This window comes from Pogona vitticeps, chromosome 5 (genome assembly GCF_051106095.1).
Source record: "Pogona vitticeps strain Pit_001003342236 chromosome 5, PviZW2.1, whole genome shotgun sequence".
NCBI classification, from domain to species: domain Eukaryota; kingdom Metazoa; phylum Chordata; class Lepidosauria; order Squamata; family Agamidae; genus Pogona; species Pogona vitticeps.
In genome coordinates, this window is record NC_135787.1 from 83,897,249 (window position 1) to 83,921,085 (window position 23,837).

The window sequence follows — 23,837 nt, forward strand, 5'->3', positions numbered from 1 at the left end:
TTACTTTCTAAAAATGCAGGAGCTTAGAGCCTTAAATGTCAAATCAAAAAGCAGCGAGTATACCTCTTCAAATATCAAAGTTCTTAAAAGTAAAAATATGCAGAAGTAGAACATATTACTTGTAGGGACGTGGTGGCGCTGTGGGCTAAACCGCAGAAGCCTGTGCTGCAGGGTCAGAAGATCCAGCAGTCGTAAGATCGAATCCACGCAACGGAATGAGCGCCCGTTGCTTGTCCCAGCTCCCGCCAACCTAGCGGTTCGAAAGCATGCAAATGCGAGTAGATAAATAGGGACCACCTCGGTGGGAAGGTAACACCGTTCCGGGTCTAAATCACACTGGCCATGTGACCACGGAAGATTGTCTTCAGACAAAAACGCTGGCTCTATGGCTTGAAGAGCGGGATGAGCGCCGCCCCCTAGAGTCGAACACGACTGGACAAAAAATTGTCAAGGGGAACCTTTACCTTTACCTTTAGAACATATTACTTAGCCTTTTAGTATATTACATAGACACACAAGAAAATCATTTAATAATGTTCTCACTGAGCCAAGACAACTATTTGTCAGTTTGAACCAATGGAGTGAAAGCCACTCCATAGAGTAAGATGCCTCTTACTCTTGCCTCTTGCCTGCTTCTAGTAATGATGTCTGTTGCTGCTTTGCCTCCTGTTTGCTAAGTGTCTTGCTTCTGTGTATATTTATGTTTTTCTCATTGGGTACACCTAGGTAAACTTGTAGCTATCCAGACATTGGCAGCCTCAGTTGTGGTTAAAATGGAAAGTCCATTGGAAGGGGCCTGTACAGTAGAAAATGTTGAGAATATTTTTTTTTAAACAAACAAATGAACAAAAAAACTAGTGTTGCCATTGATGTGGTGATATATTGTTTTTCAATGGGCTCTGCTCTGATCGAAAACCATATGCTATTTTTGTGTGTTCTGCCAGGTTTGTAAAAACCCATTGGATCACAATGTCCTCTGCTGATCTCGAGGAACCAGTACCCTTGTAGATGTATTTTGCCTTATACTCCTCCCTATCTGGTAACAGTCAGAGGCCTGCCTGGACAAGTTAATCCAGGTTTTGAAGGCACTTAATCTCAGTTAATTGATTCACCACATGACATATGGATCCTAGTGTTACATACAGCACTGATGTTACCTGTCTGTCATGGGTTTGGAGGGAAAGTTCCATCCTATGGGGAGTGGAAGGCGGGACATCAGGAGGAGGGGCTGTACTGTATATATATGTGGAGCTTGTGTGGAGAAGCTTAGGAGAGCTGAGGAGAGCTGAGAGAAGAAGCTGGTGTGGGAGTCTGTGTGTCAGACAGGGTACTACTGTGTGTCAGTCAGTACCAACCTGATAGGTTCAGGTGTCTGTAGGGTTAGCCAGAACTGATAGGTTCAGGGTCTGTGCTTTAGTTAAATGCGTTCTGTGTGAACCAAACTAGTGTATGTATGATTGAGACTAAGCCACGTTACTGTATCTTATTCACTTGATCATTTTATTTTTCCCTGTGTGTTATGTAAATAAACCTTGTTCTTTTGTTTGTTTAAAAATCCATCCCTGGTCTGTGTGACTCCACACAGGGAATGGTTGGTGGCAGCTTAGTGAAACTGTGGTATATCCCAGTAGGTCTGGGGTTGTCACATTGATTGGTGTCCAGCGTGTGGGATACGACTGGTCCAGTTGTCCAGTGGTCCAGCAAAGCCTTGGCAAGTGTGCCCAGAGCAAGGGGGGTCTAGTCAGGGACAATCTGAGGGCGCGTAGGTAATCTTCTAGGCGTACCTCACGGGGAGGTGCGCTAGTGGAAGAACGTGCCAACTGGGGAGACCAGATTAGGGAGCTCTGAGGCAACCTGTTTTGGCGGGAAAAAAGCTGAGGCAAAACTGTGTAAAGTAGCAGTGATCTAGCCTGTCTGCTGAGAGGCCTAGCAGAGGGGGGTAGACTCTGGCTTCCAACAGTTGCAAGTTAGTGCTGAAGAACAGCAGCAATCTATAGAAAGCTGGTTCTGAGGCAAAAGAAAAAAAAAGTGGTCGCTTTATTTTGAGGCTTGACTTTTGAAAGCAGCCTGTTCTGGGGGGGGGGGGATTATGCCCTTGACTCGAAGCCAAATGGCAGAGATGGGTGAAGTGAAAGACCCCCAAGTAGACCAAGGTTCTGAGGATGAATTTGGCTCAGTGCAGGGTGACAGCACGGGAGAACAGAACCCAGAACTCAGAAAATTGCTCATAGCCCAACAGCATGAACTGAGGGTGAGGGAAATGGAGGAAAGATTAGAGAGAGAAAGAAGGCAATTTGAATTGGAATTGCAGAGAGAGAAAATGGCGTTTGAGTTAAGAAAATTGGAACTGATGAATCAGAACAATAATAACAATAGAGATTCTGAGGGAGGCCAATTGTCTAAAACTGACCTGAAGAAATTCCCTGTGTACCACAAGGGAGATTGCCCTGAGGTGTTCTTTTCCCTCGTGGAAAGAGCGTTTGTGGACTTCTCAGTAAGGGAAACTGAGAAGATGACCATCATGCGATCTTTAATCAGTGGCAGCCTGGCAGAAGTCTATGCAGAGATGCCAGAGGAGCTGTTAAAAGATTTTGCAGAGTTTAAAAAACTGGTGTTTGCCAGACATGGGATAAATGCGGAACAGCTGAGGCAGAGATTCAGGTCACTCACAAAGAAACCAGAGCAGACTTTTACCCAAGTGGGGGCCCAACTGGTGAGGCTGTTAGAGAAATGGCTATCTCAGGAGGGAACAGAGACCTTCCAGCAGCTCAAAGACTTGATAGCGCTGGAACAGTTCTATTCAGTCCTGCATGGGGAGCTGAAGTTCCAGGTGAGGGAAAGGAAACCGAAATCTGTGGCAGAAGCAGCCGAGATCGCAGATTTTATTTCCCAAATAAGAAAGCCCTTGGGTGAGGGGAAATCGATGGGGAAACCTAAAGAAACCTATAGCAAGTACTCTCAGGGACCAGGAAAAAACCAGCAAGGGGGAGGGACCCATGGTGAAGGGAAGCCCTCAGACATGAAACCAAGACCTCAGATTTTGGAGGGAAAACCAAAACAAGATGAGAAAGACTCAAAATACACCAGAAAATGTTATTTCTGTCAAGGAAAGGGCCATCTAATCTCAGAGTGTGAGAAATTAAAGCAGTTAAAAGGAATTGTGCCTCATGATTCGAGTGGAACCAAGCCAAAAGCTGTGTTCTGTGTCCAGAAAGAGCAAAGCTCCTTGTCACTGAGGGAGCCTGTTGCCATGGCGACTCAATCTGGAACAGTTACATCTGCTGATCAGGCTGAGGAAAATGGTCCTCTTGTGGAGGTCAGGCGCTGCTTACTTGTGAGAACAGATTCACAGTTGTTTGAAACAGCAGGGGTGGACGTAGGAATACTTGACCATCAGTATCGGGGGTTAAGGGATACTTGTTCCCAGGTGACCCTGTGCCATCCAGATATTATTCCTAGGGAGTATATAATCCCGAATGAGAGCATAAAGGTGGCAGGGATTGAGGGGCAGGTGATCTCACTGCCAGTAGCGGAGGTACCTGTAAGCTTTCAAGGCTGGAGGGGAGTTTGGCGGCTAGCGATTTCATCGACTCTGCCAGCAGCCGTGCTCGTGGGAAATGACCTGGCTGAACATGTGAAACGGGTGCTAGTGATTACACGCTCACAAGCTACCACGGGGACAGTTCAGGGGGGTACTGATGAGCCCGAGACGGAAGCAGGGGAAGGGAGTTCCGAAGCTGTGGTGGAAACCTTAACCACAGACAGCAGATTTGGCCAAGAGCAAAAGGCAGACGCCACTCTCCAAAAGTGTTTTGAACAGGTGACAGACGCCCAGCTAACACCTGAAACCCCAGTGAGATTTCTAGAGAAAAAGGGGATTTTGTATAGAGAGACCCTGAGGAATATCTCAAAAGGGGGAGATGGGATCAGAAGTCAGCTAGTGGTACCTGAAAAGTATCGCCCCATGATCTTACAAAGGGGGCACTCTGACATGTTTGCTGCGCACTTAGGGGTGAACAAGACACAGCAGAGAATCACACAGAATTTTTACTGGCCTGACATAGGGAAGCAGATCAGGGAGTTCTGTAAAAAATGTGATGTGTGTCAAAGGCAGGGGAATAACCGCGACAGGACCAAAGCAAAGTTGTGCCCTTTGCCTGTGATTGACACTCCGTTCAAATGCATAGGGGTGGATATTGTGGGACCTTTGCCCAAGGCCACAAAGAGGGGGAACAGGTTCATTCTCACCATTGTGGACCATGCCACGAGGTACCCTGAAGCCATACCCTTGACTAACATTGAAACTAACACAGTGGCAGATGCCTTGGTGGGGTATATGTCCAGGATGGGATTCACCTCAGAAATAATCACAGATTTGGGCGCATCGTTTACATCGAAGCTCATGAAACGGTTATGGCAAATCTGTGGAATTAAGCACAAGGAAACCACTGCCTATCACCCTGAAAGTAATGGGTTAACTGAGAAGTTCAATGGGACTCTAATGCGCATGATTAGGGCTTACTTGGCAGAGAATCCAAACAATTGGGACCAGAAGCTGCAATCCCTTTTGTTTGCTTATCGATCAGTGCCACAAGCCAGTACCGGGTTCAGTCCGTTTGAACTTTTATTTGGGAGAAGGGTGAAAGGGCCCCTTGATTTGATCAAACAAAATTGGGAGCAGATCACCCAGGATGACCCACAAGACGTTGTGACATACATAGACACCTTGATGAATGACCTAAAGAGAAACCTAGAGCTAGGAGCAGAAAACCTGCAAGCTCAGAAGGTCAGACAGAAAACATGGTATGACCACAAAGCTAGAGAGAGGCACTTTGACCCAGGGGAGGAAGTGCTTTGGCTTAGGCCCTGCAGAGAGAACAAACTGCAGCTCAAATGGGCAGGACCATATAGGGTCATTTCCAAGATGTCAGACCTGAACTACCTTATAGAGCAGGAGGAGAACCAAGCAAGGAGGGTGGTACATGTAAATGCCCTAAAACCCTACTACAGAGGGGAACAGAGGGTTTTATTTGCGATAAAAGCAGCTGAGAGTGAGGAAGCTGAATTACCCTTCTGGGAGGGTAGAGGGGAAGTAAAATACAACCCAGATGAGGTAAAGATCAGTCCTGCACTCACCCAAGACCAGCAGCAAGAGCTAAAAATGCTGCTCATCAAATATAAAAAGGTGTTTTCCAATAAGCCGGGGATAGTGAAGGGAGTGATGCATCGGATCCACACAGGGGATGCACCCCCGCAAGCAGTATCCCCATACCGAGTGACGGGACCCTATAGGGACAAGGTGCGGAAGGAGCTGGACGAGATGCTTAGGGAGAACATAATCGTCCCCTCTTCTAGCCCTTGGTCCTCTCCGATAGTCCTAGTGGACAAGGCTGATGGGAGCATTAGGTTTTGTGTCGATTACAGGAAATTAAACCGCGTAACCACTCCTGATGCCTACCCAATGCCCAGGCTAGACAACCTGATTGAAACCATAGGGGGTTGTCGGTTCATTTCCTCATTGGACCTGGTCAAGGGATATTGGCAATTAAGAACTGATCCCAGGGATCAAGAAAAGACCGCCTTTTGCAGCCCTTTTGGTCTCTATGAGTTTAGAGTCCTGAGCTTTGGTCTCAGAAATGCACCAGCCACATTCCAAAGGCTGATGGACCAGACCTTAGCAGGGCTCAGTGACTTTACTGTGGCCTACATTGACGACATAGGGATCTTCAGCAATACCTGGGAAGATCACCTGAAACACCTGGAGTTAGTGCTGCAGAGGTTAAGTGCAGCAGGGCTAACAGTAAAGGCCAGCAAGTGTCAGCTGGGTAGCCCAGAAATAAAATACTTGGGTCACATAGTAGGGGGAGGAGTGATAAAACCCCTAGAGGCCAAGATAGAAGCTGTTCGTGATTGGCCCAGACCCAACACCAAGAAAAATGTCAAATCATTTCTTGGGTTGGTGGGCTACTACAGAAAGTTCATCCCGAGGTTTAGCGAGATAGCGACTCCGCTGACCGATCTGACGCGGAAGAAGACTGATGACCGCATCCCGTGGACCAGCGACTGTGAGGAGGCGTTCCGGAGGTTGAAGGAGGCGCTGATCAACTATCCAGTGCTGCGTGCTCCAGACTTCGACCGGGAGTTCATCATCTACACCGATGCGTCTAACAGCGGGGTAGGAGCAGTTCTTTGCCAGGAGGATGAAAATGGTGACCAGCATCCAGTGTCCTACCTGAGTAGGAAACTCCAGAAAGGTGAGAGACATTTGGCAACCGTGGAGAAGGAGTGCCTGGCCATAGTCTACGCGATCCAGAAGGCCAAGCCTTACATCTGGGGAAGACATTTTATTCTGTGCACTGACCATTCACCACTGCAATGGTTAAAGACAATGAAACCCCACAATAGCAAACTTATGAGGTGGGCTTTAAATCTGCAAGACTATGACTTTGAAGTGAAGGTGGTCAGAGGGTCAATGAACTGTGTTGCTGACGCCTTGTCAAGAAGACCTGAAGAATGAAGACGGCGAAAGAAACATGGACTATGTATATATTTTGATGACAAAAAGTCAAATGTGTCTGTTTATTAAACATGTTGGTTTGTATGAATAAAGGTAACTTGATGTATTGTAAATGGTAAATGTTTAAATGCTTAATTGATATGTGTATCCTAGAGTAAGTATAAGTAAGTATGGTATTGTATGTAATGTATAACTGTTTTTGTATGTTTTGGATTCAGGTTGTTTTTTGGAGAAAAGCACTTTAGCTTTCCCCCTACAAAACAACTTATAAAGAGGGGAGGTGTTACATACAGCACTGATGTTACCTGTCTGTCATGGGTTTGGAGGGAAAGTTCCATCCTATGGGGAGTGGAAGGCGGGACATCAGGAGGAGGGGCTGTACTGTATATATATGTGGAGCTTGTGTGGAGAAGCTTAGGAGAGCTGAGGAGAGCTGAGAGAAGAAGCTGGTGTGGGAGTCTGTGTGTCAGACAGGGTACTACTGTGTGTCAGTCAGTACCAACCTGATAGGTTCAGGTGTCTGTAGGGTTAGCCAGAACTGATAGGTTCAGGGTCTGTGCTTTAGTTAAATGCGTTCTGTGTGAACCAAACTAGTGTACGTATGATTGAGACTAAGCCACGTTACTGTATCTTATTCACTTGATCATTTTATTTTTCCCTGTGTGTTATGTAAATAAACCTTGTTCTTTTGTTTGTTTAAAAATCCATCCCTGGTCTGTGTGACTCCTTACAGGGAATGGTTGGTGGCAGCTTAGTGAAACTGTGGTATATCCCAGTAGGTCTGGGGTTGTCACACCTAGCAGTTTATGACAAGCAAAGAAGAAAACTCATCTGAATTTCGATTCTAGCTCAGGGATGCCCCACAACTTCTGCACTTACTGGAACAGGAGCCCCTTGGTGTCATATCACAAGCTGGTCTCTCTCTTTCCCCCTTGCCTATTTCCTCTGAGTTTTCTGTTTGGGAAGGAGACAACTCTTTGATGATCAGTTAGAAATCCATATTAGCAAACCATAGTCTGTTCTTCAGTTCCTGTCCTACATCTCTAGCTGTATATGGGAATAGTTATAAAACGACCTTTGATAAAGGCATTATGTCCATTGGGTTCCTGATGCAACAATTATCTTTCTTCTCTTATCCCTCCTTCAGTGCTCTAAAGATTGTATGATATGTTTCCTGGAGATCCTCTAAATTATTTGTTAGGCCTACTCTAGCAAGTTTTACCTGGCCTCCACAGTTCTCTGTGTTACCATAAGCTTAACATCAGCTAGTTGTTACTGGATGGTACTATTTCTATTCATTGAAAGGAAAGATTTTCTGCAAGGGAGAAGTACAAAGTCAACTGAACTGTATAATAAATTCATAATATATTACAAAATACAATAAAAACAGCAATAATGTACATTTATTGATGTGTAAATAAAATAATAATGAACTCCATTTTGATGTGCCACGTGTGTTCCAATTACATGTTTTTTCCTGTGATAATCTTTTTTTTCTAAAAATTGCATACCTTTATGATCAAATAAGACATTCTACAGGTACATGGCACAGTTGCTAAAGTTTTGAGATGATTAACTACTTGCCCAGATATATTCTGCCTTTCTGATCGTTCTAAGTATATCAAACATTATGATTTATTCATATATTGCATTGCCTATTGTGACAACCCCAGACCTACTGGAGTATACCACCCTTTAACTAAGCTGCCACCAACCATTCCCTATAAGGAGTCACACAGACCAGGAATGGATTTTTAACAAATAAAAGAACAAGGTTTATTTAAATAACAAACAGGGTAAATAAAAGATCAAGTAAATAAGATACTGTAACGTGGCTTAGTCTCAATCATATACATATAATAGTTTGGTTCACACAGAACACTTTAAAGTAAAGCACAGACCCTGAACCTATCAGTTCTGGCTACCCATAAAGAAACCTGAACCTATCAGGTATGTACAAACTGACACACAGTTGTACTCAGTCTGACACACAGACTCCCACTCCAGCTTCTCCTAACTTCTCCACACAAGCTCCACATATATATACAGTACAGCTCCTCCCCCTGATGTCCCGCCTTCCACTCCCCATAGGATGGAACTTTCCCTCCAAACCCATGACAGACAGGTAACATCAGTGCTGTATGTGACACCTCCCCTCTTTATAAGTTGTTTTGCAGGGGAAAAGCTAAAGTGCTTTTCTCCAAAAAAACAACCAGGATCAAAACACACAAAAACAGTTATACAATAACACAATACCATACTTACTCATACTTACACTCTAGGTTAAACATATCAATTAGGCATTTAAACATTAACATTTACAATACATTAAGTCACCTTTATTAATACAAACCAAGCATGTTTAATAAACAGGTACATTTAACTTTTGGTCACTAAAATATATACATAGTCCATGTTTCTTCGCCGTCTTCATTCTTCAGGTCTTCTTGACAAGGCGTCAGCAACACAGTTCATTGACCCTCTGACCACCTTCACTTCAAAGTCATAATCTTGCAGGTTTAAAGCCCACCTCATAAGTTTACTATTGTGGGTTTTCATTGTCTTTAACCACTGCAGTGGTGAGTGGTCAGTGCACAGAACAAAATGTCTTCCCCAGATGTAAGGTTTGGCCTTCTGAATCGCGTAGACTATGGCCAGGCACTCCTTTTCCATGGTTGCCAAATGTCTCTCACCTTTCTGGAGTTTCCTACTTAGGTAGGACACTGGATGCTGGTCACCATTTTCATCCTCCTGGCAAAGAACTGCTCCTACCCCACTGTTAGACGCATCGGTGTAGATGATGAACTCTCGATCTAAGTCTGGAGCACGCAGCACTGGATAATGGATGAGCGCCTGCTTCAACCTCTGGAACGCCTCCTCACAGTCGCTGGTCCACGGGATGCGGTCATCAGTCTTCTTCCGCGTCAGATCGGTCAGCGGAGTCGCTATCTCGCTAAACCTCGGGATGAACTTTCTGTAGTAGCCCACCAACCCAAGAAATGATTTGACTTTTTTCTTGGTGTTGGGTCTGGGCCAATCACGAACGGCTTCTATCTTGGCCTCTAGGGGTTTGATCACTCCTCCCCCTACTATGTGACCCAAGTATTTTATTTCTGGGCTACCCAGCTGCAGTTTGTTCTCTTTGCAGGGCCTAAGCCAAAGCACTTCCTCCCCTGGGTTAAAGTGCCTCTCCCTGGCTTTCTGGTCATACCAGGTTTTCTGTCTGACCTTCTGAGCTTGCAGGTTCTCTGCTGCTAGCTCTAGGTTTATCTTTAGGTCATTCCTTAAAGAGTCTATATATGTCACAACGTCTTGTGGGTCATCCTGGGTGATCTGCTCCCAATTTTGTTTGATTAAATCAAGTGGCCCTTTCACCCTTCTCCCAAACAAAAGTTCAAACGGACTGAACCCGGTACTGGCTTGTGGCACTGATCGATAAGCAAACAAAAGGGATTGCAGCTTCTGGTCCCAATTGTTTGGATTCTCTGCCAAGTAAGCCCTAATCATGCGCATCAGAGTCCCATTGAACTTCTCCGTTAACCCATTACTTTCGGGGTGATAGGCAGTGGCTTCCTTGTGTTTAATTCCACAGATTTGCCATAACCGTTTCATGAGCTTTGATGTAAACGATGTGCCCAAATCTGTGATTATTTCTGAGGCAAATCCCATCCTGGACATATACCCCACCAAGGCATCTGCCACTGTGTTAGTTTCGATATTAGTCAAGGGAATGGCTTCGGGGTACCTCGTGGCATGGTCCACAATGGTGAGAATGAACCTGTTCCCCCTCTTTGTGGCCTTGGGCAAAGGTCCCACAATATCCACTCCTATACATTTGAACGGGGTGTCAATCACAGGCAAAGGGCACAACTTTGCTTTGGTCCTGTCACGGTTATTCCCCTGCCTCTGACACACATCACATTGTTTACAGAACTCCTTGATCTGCTTCCCTATTTCAGGCCAGTAAAAATTCTGTGTGATTCTCTGCTGTGTTTTGTTCACCCCTAAGTGCGCAGCAAACATGTCAGAGTGTCCCCTTTGTAAGATCATGGGGCGATACTTTTCAGGTACCACTAGCTGACTTCTGATCCCATCTCCCCCTTTTGAGATATTCCTCAGGGTCTCTCTATATAAAATTCCCTTTTTCTCGTGAAATCTCGCTGGGGCTTCAGGTGTTCGCTGGGTGTCTGTCACCTGTTCAAAACACTTTTGGAGAGTGGCGTCTGCCTTTTGCTCTTGGCCAAATTTGCTGTCTGTGGTTAAGGTTTCTACCACAGCTTCGGAACTACCCTCATCTGCTTCCGTCTCCAGCTCTTCAGTACCCCCCTGAACTGTCCCCATGGTAGCTTGTGAACGTGTAATCACTAGCACCCGTTTCACATGTTCAGCCAGGTCATTTCCCACGAGCACGGCTGCTGGCAGAGTCGATGAAATCGCTAGCCGCCAAACTCCCCTCCAGCCTTGAAAGCTCACAGGTACCTCAGCTACTGGCAGTGAGATCACCTGCCCCTCAATCCCTGCCACCTTTAGGCTCTCATTTGGGATTATATACTCCCTAGGAATAATGTCTGGATGGCACAGGGTCACCTGGGAACAAGTATCCCTTAGCCCCCTATACTGATGGTCAAGTATTCCTACGTCCACCCCTGCGGTCTCAAACAATTGCGAATCTGTCCTCACTAGTAAGCAGCGCTTGACCTCCACAAGAGGACCATTTTCCCCAGCCTGATCAGCAGATGTAACTGTTCCAGATTGAGTAGCCATGGCAACAGGCTCCCTCAATGGCAAGGAGCTTTGCTCTGTCTGGACACAGAACACCGCTTTTGGCTTGGTTCCACTCAAATCATGAGGCAAATTTCCCTTTAGCTGCTTTAATTTCTCACACTCTGAGATTAGATGGCCCTTTCCTTGACAGAAATAACATTTTCTGCTGTATTTTGAGTCTTTCTCATCTGGTTTTGGTTTTCCCTCCAAAATCTGAGGTCTTTGTGGTTTCATGTCTGAGGGCTTCCCTTCAACATGGGCCCCTCCCCCTTGCTGGTTTTTCCCTGGTCCCTGAGAGTACTTGCTGTATGTTTCTTTGGGTTTACCTACAGATTTCCCCTCAGCACCTAAGGGCTTTCTTATTTGGGAAATAAAATCTGCGATCTCTGCCGCCTCTGTCACAGATTTCGGTTTCCTCTCCCTCACCTGGAACTTCAGTTCCCCATGCAGGACTGAATAAAACTGTTCCAGTGCTATCAGGTCTTTGAGCTGCTGGAAGGTCTCTGTCCCCTCCTGAGACAGCCATTTCTCTAGCAACCTCACCAGTTGGGCCCCCACTTGGGTAAAAGTCTGCTCTGGTTTCTTTGTGAGTGACCTGAATCTTTGCCTCAGCTGTTCCGCATTTATCCCATGTCTGACAAACACCAGTTTTTTAAACTCAGCGAAGTCTTTCAACAGTTCCACTGGCATCTCTGCATAGACTTCTGCCAGGCTGCCACTGATTAAAGATCGCATAATGGTCATCTTCTCAGTTTCCCTTACTGAGAAGTCCACAAACGCTCTTTCCACGAGGGAAAAGAACACCTCAGGGCAATCTCCCTTGTGGTACACAGGGAATTTCTTCAGGTCAGTTTTAGACAATTGGCCCACCTCAGAATCTCTATTGTTATTATTGTTCTGGTTCATCATTTCCAGTTTTCTTAACTCAAACGCCATTTTTTCTACCTCCAACTGTCTCTGTTTCTCTTCCCTTTCAAACGCCATTTTCTCTCTCTCTAATTCAAATTGTCTTTGTTTCTCCCTTTCCCTTTCCTCCATTTCAAATTGCCTTTGTTTCTCTTCCCTTTCTATTTCCCTCATCCTCAGTTCATGCTGTTGGGCTAGGAGCATTTTCCTGAGTTCTGGGTTCTGTTCTCCCGTGCTCTCATCCTGCACTGAGCCAAATTCTTCCTCAGAACCTTGGTCTACCTGTGGCTCTCTTACTTCACCCATTTCTGCCATTTGGCTTCGAGTCAAGGGCATAATCCCCCCCCCAGAACAGGCTGCCTTCAAAAGTCAAGCCTCAAAATAAAGCGACGACTTTTTTCCTTTTGCCTCAGAAACAGCCTTCTATAGATTGCTGCTGTTCCTTCAGCACTAACTTGCAACTGTTGCCAGGCAGAATCCACCCCCTCTGCTAGGCCTCTCAGCAGACAGGCTAGATCACTGTTACTTCACACAGCTTTGCCTCAGCCCTTTCCCGCCAAAACGGGTTGCCTCAGAGCTCCCTAATCTAGTCCCCAATCTGAGTGTGCACGTTCTTCCACTAGCGCACCTCCCCGTGAGGTAAGCCTAGAAGATTACCTATGCGCTCTCAGATTTTCCCTGACTAGACCCCCCTTGCTCTGGGCACACTTGCCAAGGCTTTGCTGGACCACTGGACAACTGGATCAGTCGTATCCCACACGCTGGACACCAATCAATGTGACAACCCCAGACCTACTGGAGTATACCACCCTTTAACTAAGCTGCCACCAACCATTCCCTATAAGGAGTCACACAGACCAGGAATGGATTTTTAACAAATAAAAGAACGTTTATTTAAATAACAAACAGGGTAAATAAAAGATCAAGTAAATAAGATACTGTAACGTGGCTTAGTCTCAATCGTATACATATAATAGTTTGGTTCACACAGAACACTTTAAAGTAAAGCACAGACCCTGAACCTATCAGTTCTGGCTACCCATAAAGAAACCTGAACCTATCAGGTATGTACAAACTGACACACAGTTGTACTCAGTCTGACACACAGACTCCCACTCCAGCTTCTCCTAACTTCTCCACACAAGCTCCACATATATATACAGTACAGCTCCTCCCCCTGATGTCCCGCCTTCCACTCCCCATAGGATGGAACTTTCCCTCCAAACCCATGACAGACAGGTAACATCAGTGCTGTATGTGACACCTATATTCACAGAGCCTTCCCTAAAACATATATCTATACTATATTTGTTTATGCCCATAGCAATGTAAAGTATTCCATAAAATTAGTAGCAAATAATTCTTTCCAAGGGAAGAGTGATCTCTCTCAATATTGAATTTTGTTATCAAACTCATATGACTGCTATTCCATAGTAGTTTCTATGAAGTTACAGCACTTTTCAAGTTAAAGCAAAGCGTTATTCCTATTGGCAGTTGGAAAAAGATCAGTGGATTGGACTGAAGAATTGTGACTGGAACAAACATAAGCCCTCTTCAGGCATTACTATTTGTGCAGAAAGCTTACTAATAAAAGAGGGGAATATTACAGCCGCATTGTTTATAATTACGTCTGTGGAGAGTGACAAGTCTGAAGAGGGTACTGCCAGGTCAGGGATTCTGATGTCTGAACATCTCTTTAAGAAACCTACAGAACTTTATTGATCTCTAGGGAAAAGTCAGAAGCCTGTAGTTGCCAAAGCTGTGATTGCCATCCAAAATTCTTACAACTGAGAAGATGTAAACACTTAAAAACAAAACTTAAGTCATGGACAGAACTTAATAAAGTATTATAATTATGTTTCAAAATTACAGGAGCTTACATTCTAAAAATGCAAACGCTTATAGCTTAAAAGGGCAGATTTAAAGAGCAAAAGGCAGAGAATACATCTCCAAAGTTCTTAAAATTTAGAATATATAAAGTAAAAAGCATTTCTAAGCTTTTGAGCAGATTAATAACACACATGAAAAGTAATTAAATAATGTTCCCAGCCAAGCCAGCTTTGTGCCAGGTTGCATCTATGAAGGAAAACCCATTTTGTTTGTGTTGCTGGCATCTAGAAATGAAGTCTGCTGCTATGCTGCTACATGATTGTTGTTGGTATCCTTTGTGTATGACGTGGTGTAAAGTGTTGTTGTAATATGTCAATGAGTTAAATTTGTGTGTGTGTGTGTGCACGCGCAAGCATGCACAAGCTGCCAGTATTGTGATAAACATCCTTATCTTGCAAAGACTAGAGAAATAAAGGCTTGTAACATAAAGTATCTAGTACACCAGCATCTTGGAAGACAAGAGTCCTGAAAAACCAGAATATTGTTGCTACAGATAGTGCAAGTTATAAAATATGCATCCTTTGTTTATACTTTGTTGTCATTTGTAAAACATATTCAACTGTCAAGATGTTATAATCCAGTGACCTTGCTTAGCTGGAGAGCTGGCTAATTTTGTTCTAATAACTTTAGTAAACTATTGTTCAAGCCTCAACTTTGTTTCACTTTCAGGGCTATTTTTCCACACACCACTTAATTATATTTTAACACTATACATACAAAATTTCACATCTTGACAGTACACCTTCACTGTCCATCTATGAAGATGGTATGTGTACTGCTGGAAAAATCAGGATTCAACTCATGTGGAGAGTGTTCATGCTCCAGCTGAGTTGGAGGGGACAGTATTGCTAGAGCTGACCTCTCTTCTCATGAACTTTCTAATGGATAATAATGCTTGAATAGGGCTGTAGTCTCAGATTCTAGTGAAAGAGTTCACAGAGGATTTCAGGCAATACTATAATGGAGCAGGTTATATGGTAGGAAATAGCCTTGCTTCCACTTCTGCAAGAGGCTGTGCAAAGCAGAACACTGTAGATTCAGTAGCATTTTTCTTGCACAGTACCTTAAAATAAGTTGGAAGTTGTCCTTTAAATGTGGAATTGCCCCATTGGATCATTCTTACCCTGACTGAGAGTGTGGCAAGAACATGTTAAATACTCTTCGGTTTGTAAAATCCTTTGGTAATATTCACTTCAGTGACTTTGAATGGAAGGATTTACCAGTGCCCAGTACACTCTTGTCTGCTGATAAGGTGCACTTTGCGTATTTTAAGCAACTAAAGGAAATAAACTATATTTTCATAACCTTTTCATCTTAATTAAGGTGGTGATGCTATGCACTGCAATTTTAACCGTTTTCTCAATCCTCCTTAGTAAATAAAATGTAGCAAAATTTTTTTTTCCCACTGCTGGTGTCTACCAATATTTGTGTTGCCATCTGTCTTTGTTTATGTACAATCTTCAAGCTCTATATGCACACATGGCACATATTTATTTATTTTCACAGTAATTTTAGCTATAGCAATGGTGCTTTTTGGCCTGATTAATCATTTGGATACCTGCCCCACTAAATAAACTAAATACAGATGCAGAGCTGACTAGAGCTAAACGAACCTCATAATCCAGCTTGAAAAACATTCATATTTAATTAAACTTTGCAATTTTTGTAGGCCAATCTTGCTCAACTCTTGAACGATTCTCGGGATCGAAATAAGCACCTTGGAGAAGAAATCAAAGAACTTCAGCAGAGGTTGGGAGAAGTACAAGGGGACAACAAGGTATTGTGCAAATTTCATCCAAAAGTAAAGCTTCTATAACTGAAGATTATTTTATAGTCCGTTAGCCAAGCTGCAATTAAATCATGTTTTGCATGCAGTTTTCTAAATTATTGTCTTTGTTTCATTTAAAGATCTATAAAAACCTTGATAGAGAGAAAGCTTTTTTTTCTCTTCTCTTCTCTTCTGTTCTCTTCTCTTCTATAAAAAGAAGGCTTTATAGATTCTGAAATCAGGAAAGTGGGTGATGAAGAAGGAAAGACCATGGGTTGTGATGTTTGGGAGATGAGTTGGTGATGAAGCTGAAGGCTGGTATCACAGTGGGTCATAGTGACTTCTATATCACTATGTCAGGGGTAGCCGACATAATTCAATTGTAAACTGCTCAGAAAATACTTTAAGTGCTATGAGGTGGTATATAAGCAGCACACTTTGCTTTGGTGTTATATTCCATTATTTCAGGTGCACCAAACACATCTGTATTTAGTCTTCTTCCTCCTCCACCTTTCATGATGTAGAGCAGTGGTCCCCAACCTTTTTCTGACTGCGGACTGGCTGAGCCTCTGAAGAAGGTGGGGCAGCCCCCCTGCATGTGCAGGGGCACATGCACGAAGCAGTGGGGGAATGCACGCATGCCAGCGTCGCCATGAGCACACCCCTCCTCCATGCGCAGGCGCATGCATGAAGGGGTGGGGGATGCCTGACGTCTTTACCCTGAACATCATATGTCCTGTCTTTACAAACAAGCCATATATGAAAAACAAACAAAAACATCAGCATTCAGGTTGCAGAAGCAGCTTGCAAGGATACATGGTGAGGTGTGTGCTCTCATCCCCAAAACTGCAGAAGCCAGGCTGTTACAGAGAGCTAATTGTGTGGTTCTCTGGATTGTGACTACAGTATTTAGCTGGCAGTTGTTCCTGAGACTAGCAGCTGGGGAGCAGTAGGCAGTTGCCAGAAACTGTGTGTATGTAATCAACCATAACTGCACAGAAAAGAGAGGTGCTCCAGTGCCAGTGGTGTGAGGATGATTGTAACAACACACACCCAAGAAAGGCAAGTCATGCTGGTTCATGTGCTAGACATTACAAATCCCAGACTGTATAACATCTTTTTTTAAAATTGCTTATGTCATTCTTCAGATCAGCTATTTAACCAAGACATTTTTGGATCTGCTTGCCTGGCAGGCCAGCTGAATTTTATTTTCACTTAGTTTTAGTAACAGACATTTTACAGGTTAATCCTTGAACCTATTGGGTTTGGCAGAGTGAGTCCTGTTGTGTTGGCAGATTGTTGATTTTGTTATGATTCCAAATAAAGCACTATAAGAATATTTTTCTTTTAGAAAAGTACACAGACTCATGTACATACCAAAGAATAATTTCTGTATACTTTTGAAAGCTATGCTCTTGTCTCTTCCAAAGTGGTGGGACTGAATGCCCAAATGGTCTCTGACGGTGTAACCTCTGGCAAGAGATGAGCCGGCAGCTGCTTTTGCAGCCTGAAAAGATGCTTTATGGATGAACTCTGCCTGGTTATGTGTGTGATTCATGCAGTTGTTTTTCCCCAAAGCAAAGTGGGCCACAGTGGGGAGGAGGGGAAATTCTTCTGCAGACATATCCATCAAGAGAAGCAGAGGCTTGTTTTTCACAGTTTTAATGGCTGGCTGGGAACTGGGAGAAGAATGTGTTTCAGCTGATGGCCAGTATGTTAGTTGCAAAAAACATGAATTCAGTAGGTTATATTACAAAGGCAAATTAATTAAACAATATTGTTTTAAGAAATATTTTAGTTTTATCCTTTATGTAGCTGCCTCTCAAATATAACCAAAAATGGCTGCAAATGGTTACAAAGTAACACACACACAAAAAGCTTTTTGGCAGCCTCTTCCAAAGATTGTGACTGCTGTTGACAAGAGTTCTGGTGACACATAAGGGTGCCGTTTGCAAGCACTTGGAGTTCTAAGGCTGTTTGTTTTTATTACTGATCACAATCTCTTATCAAGTCTGACATACACTACCAGAAGTGCTCCTAGATTTCTGAGTTTTTAAGGTGATATTTGTTTCATGTTGCTACTGAGGAAATGTGCTTCTTGGGCACTGAATGTGAAACAGTAAAAAAAAAAGGCTTGCTGTGCTGCCTTTAGGATAAACGGTGAAGCTGGACGAAAAGAAAGGAAGAACTGGGATCTTCTAAAAGAATGGTTGCATGAGTCATCAGCAGAGAAATACTATTTTGAAAATTGGAGAAGCAGCCAGAAATTAATTACTGTCATTCTTTGTATTATGGAGTTATGTTGCTAAATGCTGTTAAGCCGCCCATAGTGGTTGAACAGACCAGATGGGTGGGATACAAATCAATCAAACAAACAAACAAACAAACAAACAAACAAACAAACAAACAAACCACAAAAACTTTATGGTGCTTTAGTGCAACAGTATTCCATTTTTGAGGACAGCTACATGATCAAAAACCACAGGAGTTACTCCACTTATAAAACAGAAGAATTCAGGTTTTTTTTACTATCTGCATGACATACAAGGTTGATTTGAATTCGTCCAGCCTATTTGCTGTCAAACAATTTTCTTCTCTCCCCCCTAGAGGGCTAAAACTTGTTTATGATGGAAATATTCAATCTTGCTGTTTCGCCTGCAGACATTGTTGTAAAGATGGTCCATGTGTGTGTGTGTGTGTGTGTGTGTGTGTGTGTGTGTGTGACCAGCATTCAATTCTCTCCACAAAGCTTCTCCCCCAAGCCACTTCTTTTTAAAAAAAACAGCTTCCCAAAAGGGGGTGGCATGATGTGCAAAAGAAAAGCGTCCTGAGTAAGGTTTGCTGTGGAGCTGCTTTCTCATTTAAAGCTTTGACAAACTCTTCTATAGAAAAATAGCAAGGAAAAGGTACTTCATCCTTTCTTGTCTGCTCTTCTGGTCATGACCTTCAGTAGCAGCCTTGCCAGTACTGAATTAGCTTTGACACTAACTATCATTCATGATCATCTGGGGGAACACCCTTCGTGCAGTTCAGCATGCGACTCCCGGTGTTTGTTCTCACTCTGCTTTGGTAACGTTTGAAAGTCCACCAAAATATGGGTAGGACCCCATACCTGTGGGCTCGTTCCTGGCTGTATGTCACATGGCCTGGGATGTGAAGAAGGTATGCAGTGGCTTCTGGCCACATTGTACTTGGCACACATTAAACTGGGCCCAGAAACGGACTGGTAGCCAGTGCAGTTGTTGTAACTGGGTTATTCTATGCTTCCTATAACTGCCCCGAGTTTGTACTCTGGCTGCTACATTTTGATCCAGCTGAAGTTTCTGTCTGAACTGTCTTCAAAGGCAGCTATCACAGAGTGTGTTACATTAATGCAAGTGATATGTAACTAAGACATGTGTTACTGTAGCCACATGTATTGTTTATTATGTTCACTGATACAATATGATATAGCCTGAAGCTATAGGGAGGTGGATGAGGAAAACCCACTTCCAATCACTTAACTGTGCAGGAGAGAACATCAGCATTACCTCTGTACCAGCAACTCCTTGTTATATGAGTTTGCAAGGAGGATGGCCATGCATCACCCCCCCCCACACACACACACACACGCACACAGAGTAAGTAACCTTAACTGCGCTTTTTCCCCTCCCATTTTTCTGCTGGCTGGGTCTGTAAAAATAACCCAATTTGCCAAAATGAAAGCAACATGGGGGTCACTGCCTCACTCAGGTCTGCAAGTCTGTCACCCTGTAGAGCTTGTCAAATGAAGAATAGCAGTCGCAGCAGCATGGGCTTAATGGGGCTGAAGCAGAACATCGTGGTCATTTGCATCAGCAATATTTTAATTGGCCCGTAGGTACTTCAGTGATTGGCATATTGAAATTGCTTTAGGTAGCCTGAATATGCACTGCTCAATTTCAGAAGAGTGATCTCCTAATTCATGAAATATAATGATGTGCATTAATTCTGGAGCGCAGCTGCAAAGTGTTAAGACATGGGAGTTTTCACTGCAGATTCCTCATGCCTCTGCATCAGTTCTACAAATTGGACCACTGAGATGTAATTCTTTTTTTTTTTCTCTTCCAGCTATGCAAAGTAGGGAGAAAAATTAAACGGTTGCATCTGCTATGCCCTCATCATTTTGCAAGTTTCTTGCGTACTTTATTTTCAGTCCTCCAAATAGTTTTTGACAGTAGGGGTAGGGAAAGGTTGAATTCTAATTGAGTTCATGCTACTTGGCACATTTGCTCTCAACAATCGTATTAGCAGTGTTGAAATATTTGTTATTGTTTTTCATGTTTGACACATCTTGCCTGATGGAGGTCTTAATAGTTTTTCTAATATAGGGAATTTAGTCATAAACACGCTGGTGTATCAGAGGCACTGAACAAGCCTGTGTAGACTACAAATGTAGCTTTGCAGATTTTATAGCCAATAGATAACTGATGGTCCAAGCAGAGTTGGAGAGAATGCATCCAAAAATGTTGGGGTGCGTCTTCCCTGCTTTATGTTTAGCCATACTTCTCACTTTCTTTCTCGTGATCATGCAGTTCATGCATTTTGATAAGATTCACACATATACACACATTTATTTATTTATTTTATTTTATTTTATTTTATACCCAGCCCATCTAGACCAAAGTCTACTCTGGGCGGCTAACAACAATCCAAATGATAACAAATATAAAATAAAACAACAGCATTAGCATGCATACTCTCACCATGGAAAAAAATACTTTATTTCTTCTCTTATGTAGGATAGAGTCTTATACCAAGGCAGGTCCTCAATCCGTTTGGTCCAGTATTGTCAACTCTGATGAGCAACACAATATTTTCCCAAGGCTTCAGTCAGGATTCTTTACTGACTGTACCTGGGAATCCCTTTTTATTCTCTGGTGGCCTTCCATCAGGCTACTAACTAGGTCTGATCTTCCATATTTTCCAAAATCAGGTGAGATCAAATGTGTTTAGAGTGGGAAGGCAAAACACAAAGGCTTATCTTTGTTTTGAATCTGTGAAGGACATTTGACACATCAGTCATTGCTTGAGATCGAAGTATGTGTGTATTAACTTCTTGTTACAGAATGCGTAGCAAAATTAATAGGTCAGCAGCCTCTTGGTAGGAAGAGCAGGTAAGTCATAGAAGATAGTGCCATGCATGGAAAAGAATCAGTATACTTGCCTCTCTGCCTAATGTCCATTATGTAAGACTAAAAATGTGTCAGGTATATTTTCATCTGATCTGTTCTTCCTTTCTGAGCAAGGAGAGCTGTGTGGACAGCATGCTGTACATTACACTATATAGTACAGAGTTCCTCAGTGCATGCTGCTTCTGTAGCCATCTACCAAAATAAATGTGTCTGTTGCCGGATGTGAAAATCAGAAAGGCCAGGTGTCCATGGTGGAACCTGAGATTGGTTGGAACTACCTATAAAAAGTACAGTTTGTGGCAAGGATGGCCTTAGCTTTGTATGACGCTTAAAGAAACTTTTTGCTGACTCCTTTAATTCTCTTTAAATTGCTTTCATTCATGGGCTAACTGTACTGTTTCTGGTGTTTCTTTCAGCTCCTGAGGATGACAATAGCTAAACAAAGACTTGGGGATGAGGAAGTTGGGGCACGCCATTTTGCAGCACATGAGCGGGAGGATCTTGTCAAGCAACTGGAGAAAGCAAGAGAACAAGTAATTAAACAATGTGCACAGTTTATGGTCATACATTCTGATCCCTCCAGTATAGACTCAGAGTTCTCAAGTAGGGCGGGTCACAGAAGTAAAAAGAAGAGGAGATCTGCTCCATCAGGCAAAACATCTCTTGCCCACAGCTAATATTGCAGCTAGACTTGGCAGCCTTACAAATAACTGATCATCTTCCAGGTACCCTTGAAACGGCAGTGTGTTCTATTTCATACAGTCCAACACAATTCACTCTCTAGTATTGGTGGCCCTCATGCTCATTCTGTTGAATGGGATCCTAAACTTCTAACCTCTTGACCGAAAGACTTATTCTGACAGCACAACTGTCCACTTTGGCTAGGGAGGTGCTGCCTAGAAATATTATTAGTTATACTATTACCTGGTTGATTTTTCTTTTTCAAAAAAGTCACTGAACATAGCAAAGATTGATACAGAAGTTTAAAAAAGGAATAAAAACTAATAAGTAATATAAACACAGACAGTCTTGTGGCATCTTCAAAACAAAGTAGATTTATTTAGTGTTACATTTCTTGGACTGTGGCCTACTTCATCAGATGTATGGAGTATAGCATCAGCAGGGAGATGTTTTTACACATATTGGGGCAGGAGAGGAATGAAGGGGAATTGAAAATTCAAAAGCTGCAAACATTGATGTTCTTAACAGTGGTTGTTTAACAAGTAGTTATTGGAAGGTGACAAGGACATCTTCTACATATGTAGAGAAGAGGTTCATGCTTGTATTGTAATGAAAAGTTTTTCTACAATCTCTATATAAGAAGGGGCAGGAAAATATTTGACCTGTAAATGAACTCTGTCAATGCTCTTGTTCCCATTGAAACATTGAATAAAAATTAATCAAGAATTTTGCCTCTGTCCCTGTGTCTTGAAGAGGAATAAAGGCATTTCATCTTACTCCATGTGTTAATCAGCAAATGTTGATAGATGAATTACATCAGCAACCAACTTTTGTTTGTTTAATGACCGTTGTTTAACACCTTTGCACTGCCTATAATGCTTGCTTTTCTGTTTCTTCTTGCCTTTTTGATTACACTTTCCCACACAGAATGTGTCTGTGGATTAAATCTCTCCCTCTGCCTTTTAGCCATGGACTCTAAAAGGATTTTTTTTAAAAAATCACCGTATATATGATAGCATGCCCTTGTCATTTCTGAATGGTTGCTTGTTAATCTGGTGGAGATAAATCACCAGTCTTTGTAATTTTCTGTTCCTTTCATCCCATTTCTACCCAAGCATATGTGTAAATATCTGGCTATTCAGGTGACCCTCCATGAAGCAGATGAAGTGGTCTATAGTTCACAAAAGCTTGTGCCAAATAAAACGTGCTAGTTTTCAAAGTGCCACAAGATTCTTGTTGCAAAAGACCAAAGGTGTGACTATATTGCAATATACTTCTCCAGTTATTTTGGGATTGGCATGATGCAAATTGATTCCAAATATCCTGACTACACAGTATTATTGTAAGTATGGGGAAAACATGAACTTTACCTCAAGAAAAGTTCTTTTCTTTTTGAACACCCATCAGGAGTGTTCAAAAATTGTTCCTACATCTTGCTGGTTTTTGGCATTTTTTTCAGTTGTGTGAATGGTCATGTTGTATTCTATGGTAGTGGTGGGCATTCCCTATGCTGATGTCTTGGTGATGTGTTTGAGGTGGTTGGGATGATTTCCCATCAGAAAATCATGTCTGCTGTCCCTTTCAAAAGAATTTTTAAAATAAACTGTTCAACTTTACTGCTGCATCACATAGGTGCTAGTCTTTCTGTCTGCAACAGTGATGCAGCGCTATGACAGAATAAAGAAGAGAAAAAAGTAATTTTGGAGAAGACAGTTATGGACAAGGACAGAATGTAGATGGAGTCAGGACAGACCCATGGGTGTATTAAAGTGCCAACCCCAGGTCTCTTTAAGGCCATTTAAAGAGTGGTGTAGTTCCCTGCACTGAATAAATCCAGTTCAGTTGAGGCTGCCCCATGAGCATGGGGACAATGGCATAAAGATCATGTGGTATGTATTAATAGAATACCCCGACAAAAGTCTCAGATTATTTGGCCAATGTAGTTGTAACCCAAGGTGGTAATCCTCTTGAAGGTGTAATGTAAACAACACATCAACCCAGGACCGAATGAATCAATTATTACTAAATGTTCAGCTGGATAATTTGTCATATGGTATCAATCAATTGGTCTAAGGCCTGCATTTTAAAATCCCTTTCCTTTAGTTGCTCCCTACCAACTATTTCTCAGTGCTGTGCAGATGGATCCTCTAAACACAGA

General features: G+C 42.9%; 2 protein-coding genes across 3 annotated transcripts in view; both read left to right on the forward strand.

The window, feature by feature from the left end:
- DHX15 (DEAH-box helicase 15) overlaps window positions 1-23,837 on the forward strand; it is a 382,063-nt gene that overhangs the window by 98,984 nt on the left and 259,242 nt on the right. The gene's annotated exons all lie outside the window — the stretch shown is intronic.
- CCDC149 (coiled-coil domain containing 149) overlaps window positions 1-23,837 on the forward strand; it is a 111,012-nt gene that overhangs the window by 37,868 nt on the left and 49,307 nt on the right. For both annotated transcript variants that reach the window (XM_073001103.2, XM_020780424.3), the window contains exons 4-5: window positions 15,747-15,854; window positions 21,415-21,531. In XM_073001103.2, coding sequence (XP_072857204.2) covers window positions 15,747-15,854; window positions 21,415-21,531 — 225 coding nt within the window. The remainder of the gene's footprint in view (window positions 1-15,746; window positions 15,855-21,414; window positions 21,532-23,837) is intronic.